Raw genomic sequence first — 17,292 nt, 5'->3', positions numbered from 1 at the left:
CTGCATACATCGCTTCCTGACTCCACATTTAAGGTTTGATGGCAGCACATCAGCAAATTGAAACTGACCACCATGTAAGTATTTACACCATGGAAATTGGCAAATGCTACAAACCACTGCTTTCCCCCTCAGAGTTGTTTAAACATTTACTAGCACACCACGGCCAAGATCCACCCCCAGCACCTCTCTGTTCCTCTCTAACTCTTCTTTTTGTTCCTCACGTCACCTTAGGGCTTGTGGTGTGGCCACTCCTCTACCTAGAGCCACCCCTTCCTTCACTTCTCCCCCAAGTCCATTCACCACTGTCTTCCATGTTTCAGCTCACATTTCTCCCCTTTTAAGGTGGCCTTCTCCGATCACCACCCGCACAGTCTAAGGCAGTACCCACCCCTTTTCACACCATCCTGTTTTCTTTGCTTTATTATACTTCATGCTACCTGAAAACATCTTCATTATGTATACTATCTGTCTCTCCTCTCCAGAACCTATATTTCCCAAAGGCAGATTTTATTCCACAGTACTCCCAGTATCTAGAACAGTTCTTGGCACATGGTCAGGATGACATAAACCTCTTTTCAATAAATTCATGATCTGTGTGGTAGGAATGGAGACACAGTAATCATGTTAGGTCTCTTCTGCACCCAGAACTGTCCAATGACTCAGAGAAAAAGCCAGGGCCTTATAATGGCCTCTGAGCCCTGCATGATCCAGTCCCCTGTGAACCCCCATTTTCATTTAGCTCTACCCCCACCCAGGCTTGCTCAATTCCGGCCATGCTCCCTGCTTCTTGGTGCCTCCAGGCAGGCTCCTACCTCAGGACCTTTGCACATGCTATCCTCTCTTCCTCCTGAAGTTACCCACATGGCTCACTCCTTCTCAGTGACATCTTCCTAGACCACCCTCTGAAAACTGCAATCCCTTCCCCATCACTCTGTATCCCCTTATCCACCTGCCCAGTGTTTTTCTCCTTAGCACTCATCACCATCTTGACACAGGCTATGCATATTTTAAACCTCATTTGTTGCATCTCCCCAGCACTACACTATAAGCAGCACAAGGGCAGGGTCTTTATGTGTTGTGTTCGGTTTGTATCCCCAGGACCTCAGCAGTATTAGACACATGGTGAATACTCAGAGGTTTGCTGAATTCAGGAACGGATGAGCTACAACCTCAGACAAGAAATCCCACCAAATCACAAGGGAGTCAACCACCTACCATATTGTAGCGCTCCAGGAGCTCGGGGGTCACGGGGTAGCGCAGTCTCATCTTCCGGTAGAGTGAATGCTTCTCATAGTAACTGACGAGCTCCACCAGGCTCTCAAAATAGGCAGAGGTTCCCAGCACAAAGTGCCGGCCGTCCCGGTTGATGCGACAGTGCTTCACCTTGCCCCTAGCCCTGGATCAGGAAGAACACAGGGGTTGACATGTCAAGATCCTGGTGGCCAAACAATTTTTATACAAACCCCACTGATTAGATACAACATAGTTATCCAGCCTTAGAGAAGTGGGTACAGAAACAGGGTGTAGTCCTCCTATGGAATACATGGCAATTAAAAACAATGATGTGGGTATTTTCAAAACAGATCTAGAAGAATCTGTATCTCAGAAGAAATATTGCTGAGTGACTCAACAGCTCCTCTTACCCTTCCCCTCCTCCCCAACTACAGGACTTGACTTTAGGACCATCTTAGGGAACTAGATCAGGAGTAGCCCAAATCTGGCCCACCACCTTTAATAAATAAAGCTTTATTGAAACACAACTACAGTTCATTTGTATATACATTGTCTGGGGCTGTTTTCATACTGTAACAGCAGAGTTGCATAGCTGCAACAGAGACCATATGGCCAGTAAAACCTAAAATATTCACTCTTTTGTCCTTTACAGAAAATGTTTGCCAATCTTCCCCGACAAATTCTTAAATCTTGCCTTCAATGACTCAACCAGCAAAATGACAACTTTTTTTTTTCAAAAAAGAGACAAGTCTTTCATTCCTTCATCTGTTTAAAACATGAAGCAGAAAAAATCCAAAACAGAAGAGCCTCCTTAGTTTTATTAGCTTTTTTCAGCAAGACAAAAACATCTGGAAAAATATATTTTGACCCTAACTTTACAGCTAAGCGGGTCTTTTTTTAAAAAAAAAGTCTACCCCAAATAGTCAAAGAAATTCTGAGCAAAAAATAACAAAGATGGAGATAGCATACTACCTTACTTCAGAATATACTACAAAGCTATAGTAATTAAAATAGTATGACAGTGGCTAAAAAGAGACACAAAGACCAGTAGAACAGAATAGAGACCCCAGAAATAAATCCACGCATTTACCGTCAACAGATTCTCAATAAAGATGTCTGGAACAAACCAGGGGGAAATGACAGGCTGTTAAATAAATAGGGTTGGGAAACCTAGATTTTAAAAATGTAAAGGAATTTCAAAAGAAATTCCTATATAGAAATAATAAGTTTCAAAAGAAGAAAACTGGACCCTTATCTCACACCATAAACAAAAAAAGCAGCTCAAAATGGATTAAAGACTAAACATAAGACCTGAAACTGTAAAACTACTAGAAGAAAACTGAGAGTAAAAACTGTGTAACATGGGTCTGGACAATGATTTTCCAGATATGACCCCAAAAACACAGGCAATAAAAATAAAAGTGGATAAGTGGGATTCTATCAGACTAAAAGGCTTCTGCATAGCCAAGGAAAGAATCAACAGAGTAAAGGAACAACCTACAGAAAGGGAAAAATATCTGCAAACTGAACATTTGACAAGAGGTCAACATCTAAAATATGTAAGGAACTCTAACAACTCAAAAGTAATAAAAGAAATTAACCAATTTAAAAATGGACAAAGGCCGGGCGCGGTGGCTCACACCTGTAATCCCAGCACTTTGGCAGGCCGAAGCAGGCAGATTACTTGAGGTCAGGAGTTTGAGACCAGCCTGGCCAACATGGTGAAACACTGTCTCTACTAAAAATAAAAAATTAGCTGGGCATGGTGGCAGGTGTCTGTAATCTCAGCTACTGGGGAGGCTGAGGGATGAGGAGCACTTGAACCCCAGAGGCAGAGGTTGCAGTGAGCCAAGATCATGCCACTGTACTCCAGCCTGAGTGACAAACTAAGACCCTATTTCAAAAAAAAAAAAAAAAATGGACAAAGGATATGAATACACATTTCTCAAAAGAAGATATGTAAATAGCCAACAGATATATAAAGAATGTTCAACATCACTAATCATCAGAGAAATGCAAATTAAAACCACCATGAGATGTCACCTCACACCTGGTAAAATGGCTATTAGCTAAAAGAGAAGTGCTGGTGAGGATGTGGAGACGAGGGGACCCCTGCACCTGGTTGGTGGGGCTGTAGATTAGCATAGCCATTAAGGAAAACAGTAGAGTTTCCTCAAAAAATTATAAACAGAACGCCATGTGATCCAGCCATCCCACTTCTGGGCATCCATCCAAAGAAAATGAAATCAATATGTCAAAGAGAGAGCGGCACCCCATGTTCACAGCACCATTCACCATAGCCAAGATGTAGAATCAACCTGCCCACCAACAGATAAATGGATAAAGAAAATGTGGTGCATTTACATAATGGAATACCATTCACCTTTAGAAAAGAAGGAAAGCCTGTCATTTGCAACAACGTGGATGAAACTGGAGGACACTGTGCTGAGTGAAATAAGCCAGGCACCGAAAAACAAAGACTACATGATCTCATATGTGAAATCTAAAAAGATTTAACCTCACAGAAGTAGAGAGTAGAAGGGTGGTTACCAGGGTCCGGGGCAGGGGGAGGGAGGGAGTGTTGGGGATATGTTGGTCAAAGGGCACAAAATTTCAGTTAGACAAGAGGAGTAAGTTCAAGAGATCTGTGCTATAGCGTAGGAGCTATAGTCAATAACAAGGTCCTAGCCAGGCTCGGTGGCTCATGCCTGTAATCCCAGCACTATCAGAGGCCGAGTCAGGTGGATCATCTGAGGTCAGGAGTTCTATAATAGCCCAGCCAACATCGTGAAACCCCATCTTTACTAAAAATACAAAAATTATCCAGGCATGGTGGCATGTGCCTGTAATCCCAGATACTCAAGAGGCTGAGGCAGGAGAATCGCTTGAACCCAGAGGTGGAGGTTACAGTGAGCCGAGATCTGAGATCACACCAGTACACTCCAGGCTGGGTGACAGAGCAAGACTCTGTCTCAAAAAAAAAAACAATGTCCTGTATTCTTGAAAATTGCTGAGGGTAGACTTTAAGTCTCACCACACGCAAAAAAAAATGGTTAAATATGTGAGGTAGTGCATACGTTATTATCTCAATTTAGCCATTTCAACATGTATACATACTTTAAAATATGTATACATAGACATAATACATATATACAACTTTTATTTGTCAAATAAATAAATTAGGAAAAACACCTAAAGGCATAGTTTCTATGGGCATACTACTCTTTACAATTTTGCATGGCAGGAGAAAAAATAAAAGAAATTTTTTGCACTGTAGAGACTCTTTTATTGTTTAAAGATTTTTTCTTTTTTAAAAGGATTTCCAATCTTTTGAAAAAAATATATTCTTTTAAGCCATTTCTTCAAAAAGTCCTGTAAAAACAAAATGCTAGAAGACTTTTCCTTCAGTGGTTTATTTGCAGCAGTATTTTATTAAATATTTATTCCTTCTAAAAACAAAACAGAGGAAAGAAAAGAAACACTGCTGAGTAGAAAACCTGCGAATGCTCCCATTTGTATTTTTTAAAAAATAGAACAAAAATACCCACACACAAAATGGCACTATCTATTTTCCATAAGTACAGACGTGTATAAATATGTATGTATTTTTTAAATGTCCAGATGGAGACACCAATTTGAAAACTGTGCTTTCTACCGGGACATCTCTATTAAGATTAGAAGGACCACAGGGGGCTTCAGCCTTGACTGTAGTGTCTTAATTTTTTATAGAGTATCTTCCTACGATATTCATGTAATTGAAAATTAATTTTTAAACTTTTTATAAAAGCTCCTCAGGGCGAGAGCTCGGTGCCGAGGTAGAGAGCTGGGGTCAGGTTCCAGCTCCTTCCTCAGAGAACCCCTAAGCCTCAGTTTCCCAATCCACAGCATCGGGGATCCACAACCCCTGTTGCATGGGGAACATTAGGACCATCATCCATTCAGTGATTCGGGGTAAGCCTTCAGCTTTGTGTCTGGCACTCAGGCAGGACTCAGTAAGTGAATGATTTGGAAAACATAACTAAAATCAAGCCACAACTAACTTCCCTGGGAGAAGAGAGAATCAAAAGGGGAGATGGGAACAGGGCTGGAATAGGAGTTGCATCTTCCAACCTCCTGGAGCGTGGATGCCATGGTGCCAGGGCCTCAGGTCTGAGCTGAGAAGCCCCTCATCCTGCCCAAGAGATGCTTTCCACCAATCACAACCGGGCAACCACTTCAACACTTCATTTGAGGAATTGAAAGCAGGTGTTTCTCTTCTACTGGGAAAATCTATCCAGAAATTCAGTATACATCCCCAGAGCCCAGATCAGTGCCTGGCACAGGAAAGGTGCTCTACAAATATACAGGGGTCAAGGAGGAGAAGTTCCTCCAGACTTATGTTCCCCCACTGCCTGGTACAAATTCCCCATTTGTTCCCCTGGAGACCTCCTACTCACTCTCTGCCACCCTGCCTGAGCTTCCGTTTGTAGCACTTACCACGAAATATTACACTGATTTCCTCATATGCGCAAATCTCCTCAGTGCTTCTCAATAAAAGACAGTGATGCCTCAACCCACATCCTGAACAGAGAGCGTTTGAAAAAGTGTGTTTCCTGGGGCAGGGACGGGGATGGTATTTTTTATTGTTACAATGACATAGACATGAAGTGGATAGAGACCAGGGAAGCTCAACATCCCAAAACAGGAAAGTCCTCATGCCCTCCTCTTAGAGAAACACTGTGAGGGCTGAGCTTCCCTGACAGTGGGGTGAGGGGAGATGCCATCCTTGCTGATTGATTCATTAAGTCAGAGTTCACCAACCACCAACTACATCCCAGCCAATGTTACATAAGCAGGAACAGGTCCAAAGCAAGACACACTTGGCGTAAGGTGATGTCTCTCATTCCTGCCAGATCATTAGTCTGAGAGAGCAAGGATTGGACTGTTTTTATCACTCCTGCATTTCTGGAGCCCAGTATAGGGCCCATCACACAGTAGGTGCTCACCAAACATCTATTAATTCCTACAAAATAAAAACTTCCATTCTCAAGACACCTCTAATCTCATGAGGAAGATAGGCTCACAAAGTGAATGGGGTGTGTACATAAGTCAGGCAATCACCCTGAGGACCCACCCTACCTTTTTATTCACCTGATCCCATTGAAGTGACCCCAACCACATCCCCAGATGGCTAGTCAGAGTCACGGCACCTGGCTCAGGGAGGGGGCCATCCTTTCTGCCGGACACTGTCCTGGCGGCCCAAGGTATAGCCACCTGAGAAGGAAGCTGATGGAGAATAATGCCATAGGTACCACCCTGACCCCCATCAGGTGAGGCCCAAATCTGGGGGTGTCAGAGCTGCCTCAGCTCTTGGGCATCTCACTTTGCAGCCAACAAGTCCCCACCATTTTTGTTTGAGCCAGTTGAGTTTAGTTGCTATCACTGCACAGAATGACAGCACAGTGGGAGTGCCAACACCCAGCCTGGGGTATACAGCAGGCCTTTAATCCGTGCGCAGTGGACTGAACACACCTGATCCCCAACCAGGCTGATGAGGCAAAGGAAAAGAGCAAAGGGCAGAGGCACCAATTCTGAGAAGCGCAGGTCACCCTCTTGGGAACACAGAGTAAAGAAGAGCCATGCGGGTGGGAGGCTGCTCTCTGGCTGGAGCTAGCACACAGTAGGTCTTCAGTAAACTGCAGTGATAATGACCATCACCACGGTCCCCAGGGAGGTGACTCAGGCATAGTGGTCCAGGCAAGGAGGAAGGAAAATCCAGACGTCCAGGTGCTGCCTGGCAGGGTCACCAGGGGATGGGGCTAGGGCAGAGAGAACGGAGAGAGGAGTGGGGAGGGGCACACCACACACCCCACAGCAGCTGCCATGCGGCTGGCGCCACCACGAAACACAGGCCCAGAGCATCCACTGCCTCCTGTTTTTCACAAGAAGCAATCTTGTTTTTCAGTGAAATTGCTCCATTTTTCACATCAGCATACAAAAGACGTCCGCAGGCCTGATTCGGCCCCCAGGCCTCTGGCTGGAGACTCTGGAGTGAAGAGCTTAGGCTTTGGAGTCTGAACCTCAGACTCAGTTGACCATGAGGCTGTGTGACTCCAGCCAGGTCACTTAACTTCTCTAGGCCTATTTCCTCACTTGTAATAACTAGACCTACCTCTCACAGGTTGTAGCAAAGGATTCCATCAGATGAGGCCTTGAAGGCAGCCCAGTGTCTAGAACACAGCGAGGAACTCAATATATGGCAGACTGTTACCACCATAAGAATACACAAGGGAAATCCTGGGGTTGGGGAGATGGAGGGACAGTAGGATATACGGAGTCTGAGTCACTACCCTGCTCCTTGTCATTCATGGAAGTGGGGAAATCTGGTGTTTTGGGGTAAAATTAGAGAATCACAGGCCTTGAGGAGGTTGGGCAGCAGCTGCAGATAGCAGGAAACCAGATCTGTGTCATCACAGGCCTGGGCTGTACAGGCTCAGATCCCAGCGCCAGCAATCACTGGCTACATGCTTCAGCAAGTTATTTAATCTTGGTGTGCCTCAGTTTCCTCCTCTGAGAAATACGGGTCATGGTCACGTCAACCCCACAGAGTTACTGCAAGCCAAAGTGAGTTACTATAGAACACGCTGCCCTGGAGAACGCAGACTGTGCCTGGCACGCTGGAGCGCACATTCTCACAGTGGCTTTTGCTGTGGTGGTGGTTGTCACTGTCGCTGATGCTCAGGGGCGGAGACATTACAGGTGAGCCTCCACCCGAAGCTCCCCCTTGGCTCTCCGCACCTATCCTTGCCAAGCCCCTCTGGAGGGCGTGTGCCTCCACCCCTGCACCCACCTGAAGGTGATGGCGTAGGAGTCGCTGCCCTCTCGCTTCCGGATCAGGAAGGCTCCATCCCGGGGGATCCTCATCAGCATGTCCTCTGCCTCCCCGCGACTCAGGCTGTCATAGTACCACCTGCAGCACAGGGCCAGGGAAAACGGCCAGGTGAGCGGTCTCTGGGCAGTCAGTGGGCCACCCGCGGAGGACAACATAATGGCGCCAGTGACAACTACCATGGAAATCACATAGTGGGCTTCCCCAGCCAAAGACACCTCAGAAAAGAGCAATTTGTGAAGAGAACAGTGGGAGACACAGTGGGTCTGTTTCAAGACCAAAATAATACACTGGGCCAAGCACAGTGGTTCACATCTGAAATATTAGCACTTTGGGAGGCTGAGGCCGGAGGATCACTTGGGGTCAGGAGTATGGGACCAGCCTGGCCAGCACAATGAGACACCATCTCTATAAAAGATAAAACAGGCCAGGCGCAGTGGATCACGCCTATAATCCCAGCACTTTGGGAGGCCAAGGCAGACAGGTTGCTTGAAGTCAGGAGTTCGAGAGCAGTCTGACCAACATGGTAAAACCCCGTCTCTACTAAAAATACAAAAATTAGCCAGGCCTGGTGTCATGCGCCTGTAATCCCAGCTACCTGGGAGGCTGAGGCGCAAGAATCACTTGAACCTGGGAGGTAAAGGTTGCAGTGACCGAGATTGTGCCACTGCACTCCAGCCTTGGAGACGGAACAAGACTCGGTCTCAAAATAAATAAACAATAAAATTAAATAATTAGCTGGGTATGGTGGCACACACCTGTAGTCTCAGAAACTCAGGAGGCTAAGGTAGGAAGATCGCTTGAGCCCAGGAGTTCGAGGCTGCAGTGATCCTTGCCTGTTCCACTGCACTCCAGCCTGGGCAACACAGCACCGCCGAGTCTCAGAAAATTGATTTATCTTCATCCACCCAAGCAGCCCAAAACTGAAACGCCAGGCTCCCAGGGAAGCACAGTTATTGCCATGTGTCTCAGGAAATCGGAGGCAGAGAGCACAGCAGGAGTTTCAGAGGGTTTTGGGTTGTTTTAAAAGGCAATCCATAGGAAAATTGGACAGAAAAAGTGAAAAAAAGTTGTTGTAAGTAGTACGGCCTCCACAGAAATGTACATTCTAGCAGCTTTCTGCTTAAGTTTGTTTTTTTAATTCCCAGAATGTGTTGACCCTTTGCAAAGCCTACCCTGATACTCATTTCACTAGATTAAAAAATCAAAGGGAGACCTTTACAATTACTGTTCCCTTGTTCACTTGCAGAACAAACAGAAAAGAGCTCTGAAAGGTAGGAGCATATCCCTGGTCAGAATGACCCTCTGGAAATCAAAGCCCAAAGCTTCAGGGCTATGAAGATAAAGCAGAAGAAAGGGAAAGGAGAGAGGAGAGGGAAAGAAAGAAAGAAAAGAGAAAAGGACACGGGTCACGGTGCCAGGAATTTGGAAACTGGCCACCTTGGTGATTTTGAGACCCTGGTGGGCTGGAGCAAGAGTGTCCTGGGGGTCTGGCTAGGACAGCTTCTTCAGGACAGAATCACCAGGCCAGCTTCTCCACCTGGCAGAAATAACCCGACCACCACCTGCCTCCCGCTCCACCCTCAGACACGTACGGCTTGGACTCGTGGGGGTTGGGGTTGGGCACTGGGTCCGTGAGCCGCAGCTCGAATTCGGTGCAGCGCAGGTGCGTCTCGCGGTAGTGCTGGATGAGGGCGTAGATGCTGCTGAAGGTGAGGTTGTCAGTCAGGTAGTACTTCAGGGTCCCATTCTCCATGGTGGAGCGTATCCGGCAGTGCTGGACCCGGCCTGACCGCCTGCAGAGAGAGGGTGCCGTCAGTGCTGGGAGAGCACAGCCAAGGCCACTGCCGCAGCCAGGGCCTCGGAGGCGGAGACATCACATGCAACCACACAACCTTCCCTCTGCTCCCAGAGCAGACACAGGAGCCCCAGCACAGTGGCTCACGCCTGTAATCCCAGCACCTTGGGAGGCCAAGATGGGTGGATTACCTGAGGTCAGGAGTTCAAGACCAGCTGGCCAACACAGTGACATCTCATCTCTACTAAAAATACAAAAATCAGCCGAGCATGGTGGCACTTGCCTGTAATCCCAGCTACTAGGGAGGCTGAGGCAGGAGAATCGCTTATACCTGGGAGGTGGAGGTTGCAATGACCCAAGATATCATCACTGCACTCCAGCCTGGGAAACACAGCAAAACTCCATCTCAAAAATAATAATAATAATAATAAGACACAGGGCCTACACCCTGAGCCTGGATTCCAGAACATTCTACCTACTTCCCCCATCCCCTACACCCCCTTTAATCTACTACTTTTCTAGAGCCAGGACGCCTGGATTCAAATCCCAGCTCTGCCACGTATGAGCTAAGTGTCCTGGAGCAGGTCACCCATCCTGTCTGAGCCGTGGTGTTATTATTACCCTACAGGTCTGACAGGGACAGTAACAGTGTCCACCCCAAAGAGGCATCCTGAAGAGTAAACGAGACCACATATACACACTGTCCAGAATGCTGCCCTGCACACAGTAAGCATCATTTCGGTGTCCACTACCACTAGTATTTGCATGTCATTAGTATTCTAATTTTCAGCCAAGTGCACCGGCTTACAGCTGTAATCCTAGCACTTTAGAAGGCCGAGACCAGAGGATTGCTTGAGCTGAGTTCGAAACCAGCCTGGGCAACACAGTGAGACTCCAGCTCTACAAAAAAATTTAAAAATTATCCAGGTGTAGTGGCATGTGCCTGTAGTCCCAGCTACTTAGGAGGCTGAGGTAGGAGGACTGCTTGAGCCCAGGAGTTTGAGGCTTCAGTGAGCTGAGATCACACCACTGTACTACACCTAGGCAACAGAGCAAGACCCTATCACAATTTTTTTAAGTGACAATATTATAATTTCCCTCCTTCAGGTCTTGTCTTATTTCAGGAAGGTTTTTCTGACCATTCCTCACATCATGGCACCACAGCCTTCTCTCACAGACTTTCACAAATCCCCCCAACTCACATTAAACTAAAGGGAGGGATGTCCCTTTATGTTGCCTTGTTTCACTGCAACATATACATCACAACTATACTTGCATATCATTTGTTTGACTACTTTCTCATTGCCCATCTCCCTCAAAAGAGATTCTAATGTCCAGGAGGACAAAAACATTGTCTGTCAGTCGTAAGTACCGCGCCTAGCACAGAGTACGCCTTCAAGAAGTGTCTTTTAACGCACAGAGACATAGATGAGTGAGTGGACGAATGAACGCACAAGCTCATCACAGCCTATGACAGCTTCGTAAAAACAGCCCTCGAGTTCCCCTTTTACAGAGGAGACAGAGATGCTAGGAGTTTGGCTGAATCATCTAGAACCACCAGACCCACTCCAGGGCCAGGATCGGGGAGGCGAGTGAGGCCTCATCATCTAAGAGTAGGGTCAAGTGTTGTCTTTGTTTAAAATGTTGATATTTTGCTCACTAGAGACTTTTTGCATTCCTTTTGATTTTTAAAAGTATTGCTCTGAAATCTCATTAATCTGGATTACTGTGCTCAGATGAGTCACACCCAGCTCATCCTTCTCCCGGCCTAGAAGAGCCCAACAAATGAAGGCTGGGTTTTGGGTTTCAGCCTACGATTCCTGCCTGAGCTAGAACCACTCACCACCCCACCTCATCTGGCCAGTGCAGAGGAGAAGGCAGGTGTTCCCTGGGTCAGGGACGTTACCAGAAGGACAGAGTGTAGTCATTGGGGAAGGTCTCGCTCTCCCGAACCAGGAAGGTGCCATCCTTGCCCCCTGTCTCCATGCAGTATTCCTGCAGCAACTTCTCAGCACTCGTCCTCTTCTCCACCTTCTTGTGGAACCATTTCTCCCCAAAATGCAGCTCTGTTGGGGGTATATCCTGGGCCACAAAGAAAGGAGGGGTTTCTGAAAGCCTTGGACCAAACCCCAGCAGCTCTGCCTCACCCTGACCCAGGGCACCCGATAACATAGAGAGGCCAGCTCAGCCAGTCCTCACTCAAAGGAGTCCGGGAAAACAGCACCCACTATCCTCCTCCATTTGCCTCCCCACTCCTGAGAGCCCTCATTTATGGTGGCCTCCTGGCATTCTGAGACATGGAGTGAGGGGTTTCCAGCACTGCCCTCCATTCTGTCTTTGGAAGTCTGACAGCCATGATGCCCTGGGGGCTACAGAAAGAAACAGTGGGAAAGATGACCACAGCTGGAGAAGAGGGGAACAGGAAATCTGGGACCAACCCAGAACACCAGCCTCCATCTAAGGCCAATCAGGCACTTCAGAGAGTAGGAAAGCATCTTGAACATCATTGGTTAAAGTACCTAGTGAAGCCAGCCAATCAGAAACAAGCTAGCCAGGCCATGGTACCCAGAGTAGCAGCAGCATCTTCAGGTGAGAATCTTCTTGCAGCTGGCCAGAGAAGCCACATGGGAAGGAGGTCCCAGGGGCTGGCTGGTCCTTGGGGGCCCCTGGGGACCTCCTCCCTATGTGGCTAGGGTCTCGCCCTACCTGGGGCACTTCCTCCTCCACAGTCTGTTCAATGTCATCACTGAAGGACAGCTTGGCGTCGGCGATGGCGCAGTAGTGCCGAGTCCATTTCTAGAAAGCAAAACTGGTATTAGTGCCCCCCAAAGTCTCTACCTCATCAACTCTGGAGCCCAGGAGCCCTGCAGGGCATCACCCCAGCATCTACTGTGGATGTGCTTTTCACGGTTCCATAGACATTTGTGGTGACTTCACTGAATTCAATTCCCTTCAAGGCATTTCTTTAAAACACTGATGTGTTTGTTTTGAACTCCTTTCAGTATTTTTTTTGGACTTTTAAAATCCACGTGTCTAAGGTAGGTACAACTCCTCATCACTTTCTTTTCTATTCCATCTACCTTTTGAGACTTTCAGAATTTTCTGGCCAGTTTGCTAGAAACCTTACCTTCAACATTTACTTGTGACTTAATTCCTTTTTATTTTATTATTATTTTTTTTTGAGATGGAGTTTCACTCTGTCACGAGGCTGGAGTGCAGTGGTGTGATATCTTGGCTCACTGAAACCTCTGCCTCCCGGGTTCAAGCAATTCTCCTGCCTCAACCTCCCAAGTAGCTGGGATTACAGGTGTGCACCATCATGCCCAGCTAATTTTTGTATTTTTATTAGAGACAGAGTTTCACCATGTTGGCCAGGATGGTCTCGATCTCCTGACCTTGTGATCTGCCCGCCTTAGCCTCCCAAAGTGCTAGGATTACAGGCATGAGCTACCACGCCTGGCCCAACTTAATTCTTTGGATTTTTGGTTTTTTTTTTTGGCCAGGCATGGTGGCCCACACCGGTAATTCCAACATTTTGGGAGGCCAAGGTGGGCAGATCACTTGAGATCAGGAGTTCGAGACCAGTCTGGCCAACATGGTGAGACACCATCTCTACTAAGACTATAAAAATGAGCAGGGTGTGGTGGTGCACACCTGTGGTCCTGGCTACTCAGGAAGCTGAGGCACAAGAATCACTTGAACCTGGTAGGTGGAGTTTGCAGTGAGCTGAGATTTTACCACTGCACTGTAACCGAAGCAATGGAGCAAGACTATCTAAAATAAATAAATAAATAATAAATATTGCCGTTGATATAATGGTATCTAGGATATAAGAACAGACAAGTAAAAATACACTGAAAATGGATATACACAATAGGTAAAGGGGTAGAAGCAGCATTATAGCCTGAAAAATAAGGTTTCTGGTGGAACAACCCTGGAATGGGGGACACAAGGTAGTCAGGACAAACTAAACGTACAGAAGCACCAGGTACTGGATCCCAGACCAGAAAACAAGCCCAAGTGGACACTAAAGTCTATAAACTAGTTATTAGTATTCTACCAATGTCAGTTTCCTGACTGTACTGATTATGCTATGGTTATGTAGGATGTTAATAATAATATTTGGAGAAGCTGGGTAAGGGTAGATGGGAGTATCCCGTACTATTTGTGTGTGTACATAAACATATTACATTGAACCTAAAATTATTTCAAAATAAAACATTAAAAATGCAAAAGGAAGGCCAGGCATGGTGGCTCATGCCTGTAATCCCAACGCTGTGGGAGGCCAAGGCAGGGAGATCACGAGGTCAAGAGATCAAGACCATCCTGGCTAACACGGTGAAAGCCTGTCTCTACTAAAAATAAAAAATTAGCCTGGCGTGGTGGTGGACACCTGTAGTCCCAGCTACTCGGGAGGCTGAGGCAGGAGAATCGCATGAACCTGGAAAGTGGAGGGTGCAGTGAACTGAGATTGGGCCACTGCACTTTAGCCTGGGCAGCAGAGTGAGACTCCGGCTCCAAAAAAAAAATGGAAAAGGAAAATAATGTCGGCCAGGCTTACCGGCTCACGCCTATAATCTCAGCACTTTGGGAGGCCAAGGTGGGGGGATCGCTTGAGCCCAGGAGTTTGAAATCAGCCTAGGCAACGTGACTAAATCTTATCTCTGCAAAAATACAAAACACTAGCCTGGGCCACCGGTGGTGTGCACCTGCTGTCCCAGTGACTCAGGGAGGCTGAGGCGGGAGGATCGCTTGAGCCTAGGAGGTCAAGGCTGCAGTGAGCCGTGATCACACCACTGCCCTCCAGCCTGGGCGACAGAGTGAGACCCTGTCCCACAAAACAAATAAATAAAATTTAAGTAGGAAAGTAAATTTGCATGGCAAAAACTTACTTGACTGAAAATGCGAGTAAGGCAGGCATATTCTCAGAGCTCCCAGCAGGGCTCCAAGAAGCAGCTGCAAGTGGGGTGGCCACAGTGGCTGCGAGAAGGGACCGAGGCCCACCTGGTCGATGGAATCCCACATGTACAGCTCTCCCTGTTGCTTGTGCTCATCCTTCTTGTCCTCCACGTTGACATCCACGTCACCTCGGGGGCCCAGCTTCTTATGCTAAGGGGAAAACATACACACAGGCTGTCTCCACAGAGACCCAAGTTTAGATCTTGGAGTCAACAGCTTTCATCAGCCTCTTCCCACCCAGGGCCTTTGCACTGCCTGGCCTCCCACTCAGTCTGTTCAGCTCTGCCCTCCAGGTTACCTTGAACAAGAAAAAAGAGCTTTCCTTACAGCTTGATCTAAAAATAGCCCATACTGGCTGGGTCCAAGTGGCTCACACCTATAATCCCAGCACTTTGAGAGGCTGAAGCAGACAGATTACTTGAGCTCAGGAGTTTGAGACCAGCCTGGCCAACATGGCAAAACCCCGTCCCTACAAAACTACAAAAATTAGCTGAGCATGCTAGCACATGCCTGTAATCCCAGCTACTTGGGAGGCTGAAACAGGAAGATCGCTTGAACCTGGGAGGTGGAGGTTGCAGAGAGCTGAGACCGCACCACTGCACTCCAGCCTGGGTGACAGAGCATGACTCTGTCCCAATAAAATAAAGTAAAATACATAAAAATAAAACAAAATAAATAAAAATAGCCCACACTCCCCTTCCTGCCCTGCCACTCTCTAGCCCCAGGCCTGCTTTATGCATCCCATTCCTAGCCCTACACACACCACGTGTTTGTCTTCTGTCTTCCCTGCTAGAATATAAGCCCCATGAGGGAAGGGATGCTGTTTTGCTTGCAGTTGAGTCTCCTGTGCTAGAAGAGCACTTAGCAGACAGTAAGTGCTCGGTAGACACCCAGTGAATAAATGACACCCCATGTGCCCAGCCTTCCCCAGCACACGGGGGAAAGGCAGGCTGCAGTCCAGAGGGAACAAGCGGGACCCACTGGAAATTAGACTAAGGTGGCCTGGGTGCAAACAGCACTGCAGCTATTCTACCAGCTGGGTGACCCCGGGCAAGTGGCTGCACTTCTCTGATCCTCAGACTTCTTATCTGCAAGATTAAGACAGCAACGATAACTGGTCTCCCACTCAGCCAAGAGTCTGTAAGTTGAGGGTCATGTAACCTGGTGAAGAAGCTCAGGATGAGAGTCAGATCCAGATTTGAATTCAGGGCCTATTACCTTACTGGTCATGTGACCTTGGCTGAGTCATCATCAGAGTCTCAGTCATCTGTCTCGTAAAATGGGAATGTGACAGACCCTGTGGGATCCCATAAGTCAAAGAACATGAAAGGTAAGTGTCAACAGTGAGGCAGGACCTCAGTGTCCTCTTGTGAATGGCAGCACGATAAAGGCGTGGGAAAACAGGCTTTGAGGGCAGACCACCTTGGCCTTGAATAATTTCCTCAGCAAACACTAAATGTGTGACCCTGGCTGAGCTATTGAACCTTTGAACCTCAATGTCCCCATCTGCAAAGTGGGTTAGGGCTGAGGTTATTCATCCTGCAGTGTCGTGACAAGACTGAATAAGAAGATATGCATGACCGTGTCTAGCCTGGTGCATGGTACACAGTGACTGTGTGGCCAATAGTATTTCCACCCCATTTCTTGAAATAGAAAGAAGTGAGCCACAGTGTATCAGGAGTGGGGAACGGGGTGCTCTAAAAGGGGCCTTCAGTATTTCACATCCCAGAACAAGAGCTGAAAATCCCTGGGAACATAGAGCAAACCATCTAATGGAAACAGAAGGAACGAGCTGGGAGCAGGGAAGAGCAAATGCAACCAGGTTGCCCTGAAGACTCACCCACCAGGTGACAGAGAAGCCATGGACCCTCCATGGCTGAGCTCCCTCCACCCTTTATCCTGCCTTCACCATGCTGGAATCATCCCTTGGCATCCCTGAAACAACTGCCTGGGTGCAAACAGCGCTGCAGATATTTTGTTAACTTGTGACCCCAGACAGGCGGCTGCACTTCTCCAGGCCTCACACTTCCCATCTGCAAGACTAAGACGATGACAGCTGATCTCCCACTTCGGAAAACATTTGTACCTTGAGGGTCATGGTCTTAGTCAAACACTCCCCATGCACTGGTGCTCTTACCCATAGGAGCACCAAAATCCCCTCCTCTGGTTGGGCTTGGCCAAAGCTCCTTGCACTGTTTGGTGTTTCTCTGTGGATGGGTTTGTCTCCCTACCAAACCATGACCTCCTGGAACGTAAGGATTGTGCCCAATGCATCTTGGTGGCCCAGTGACAATTTAGGGTACATGCCACATGTTGACACCACCACACCCTTGTGTGTGTTATTACCCCAGAGGATATCCGCCTTCTCTGCCTATTGCTATGGTCTGAATGTCAGTGTCCTCCAAATATTTATAATGTTGAAACCTAATCCCCA

General features: G+C 47.3%; 1 protein-coding gene across 1 annotated transcript in view; it reads right to left on the bottom strand.

Annotated features, from left to right (window-relative positions):
* Positions 1 to 17,292, bottom strand: part of PLCG2 (phospholipase C gamma 2) — a 171,672-nt gene that overhangs the window by 37,699 nt on the left and 116,681 nt on the right. The window contains exons 14-19 of the mRNA XM_021671046.2: positions 14,904 to 15,008; positions 12,606 to 12,695; positions 11,806 to 11,981; positions 9,697 to 9,897; positions 8,063 to 8,182; positions 1,216 to 1,396 (exon numbers count right to left, since the gene is read on the bottom strand). Of these exons, the coding sequence (XP_021526721.1) occupies positions 1,216 to 1,396; positions 8,063 to 8,182; positions 9,697 to 9,897; positions 11,806 to 11,981; positions 12,606 to 12,695; positions 14,904 to 15,008 (873 nt within the window). The remainder of the gene's footprint in view (positions 1 to 1,215; positions 1,397 to 8,062; positions 8,183 to 9,696; positions 9,898 to 11,805; positions 11,982 to 12,605; positions 12,696 to 14,903; positions 15,009 to 17,292) is intronic.

This window comes from Aotus nancymaae, unplaced genomic scaffold (genome assembly GCF_030222135.1).
Source record: "Aotus nancymaae isolate 86718 unplaced genomic scaffold, 86718_ANA_hifiasm-v0.15.2.pri h1tg000030l, whole genome shotgun sequence".
NCBI lineage: Eukaryota > Metazoa > Chordata > Mammalia > Primates > Aotidae > Aotus > Aotus nancymaae.
Note: the sequence above shows the minus strand (reverse complement) of the source record. Positions and strands in the feature narration are given on the sequence as shown.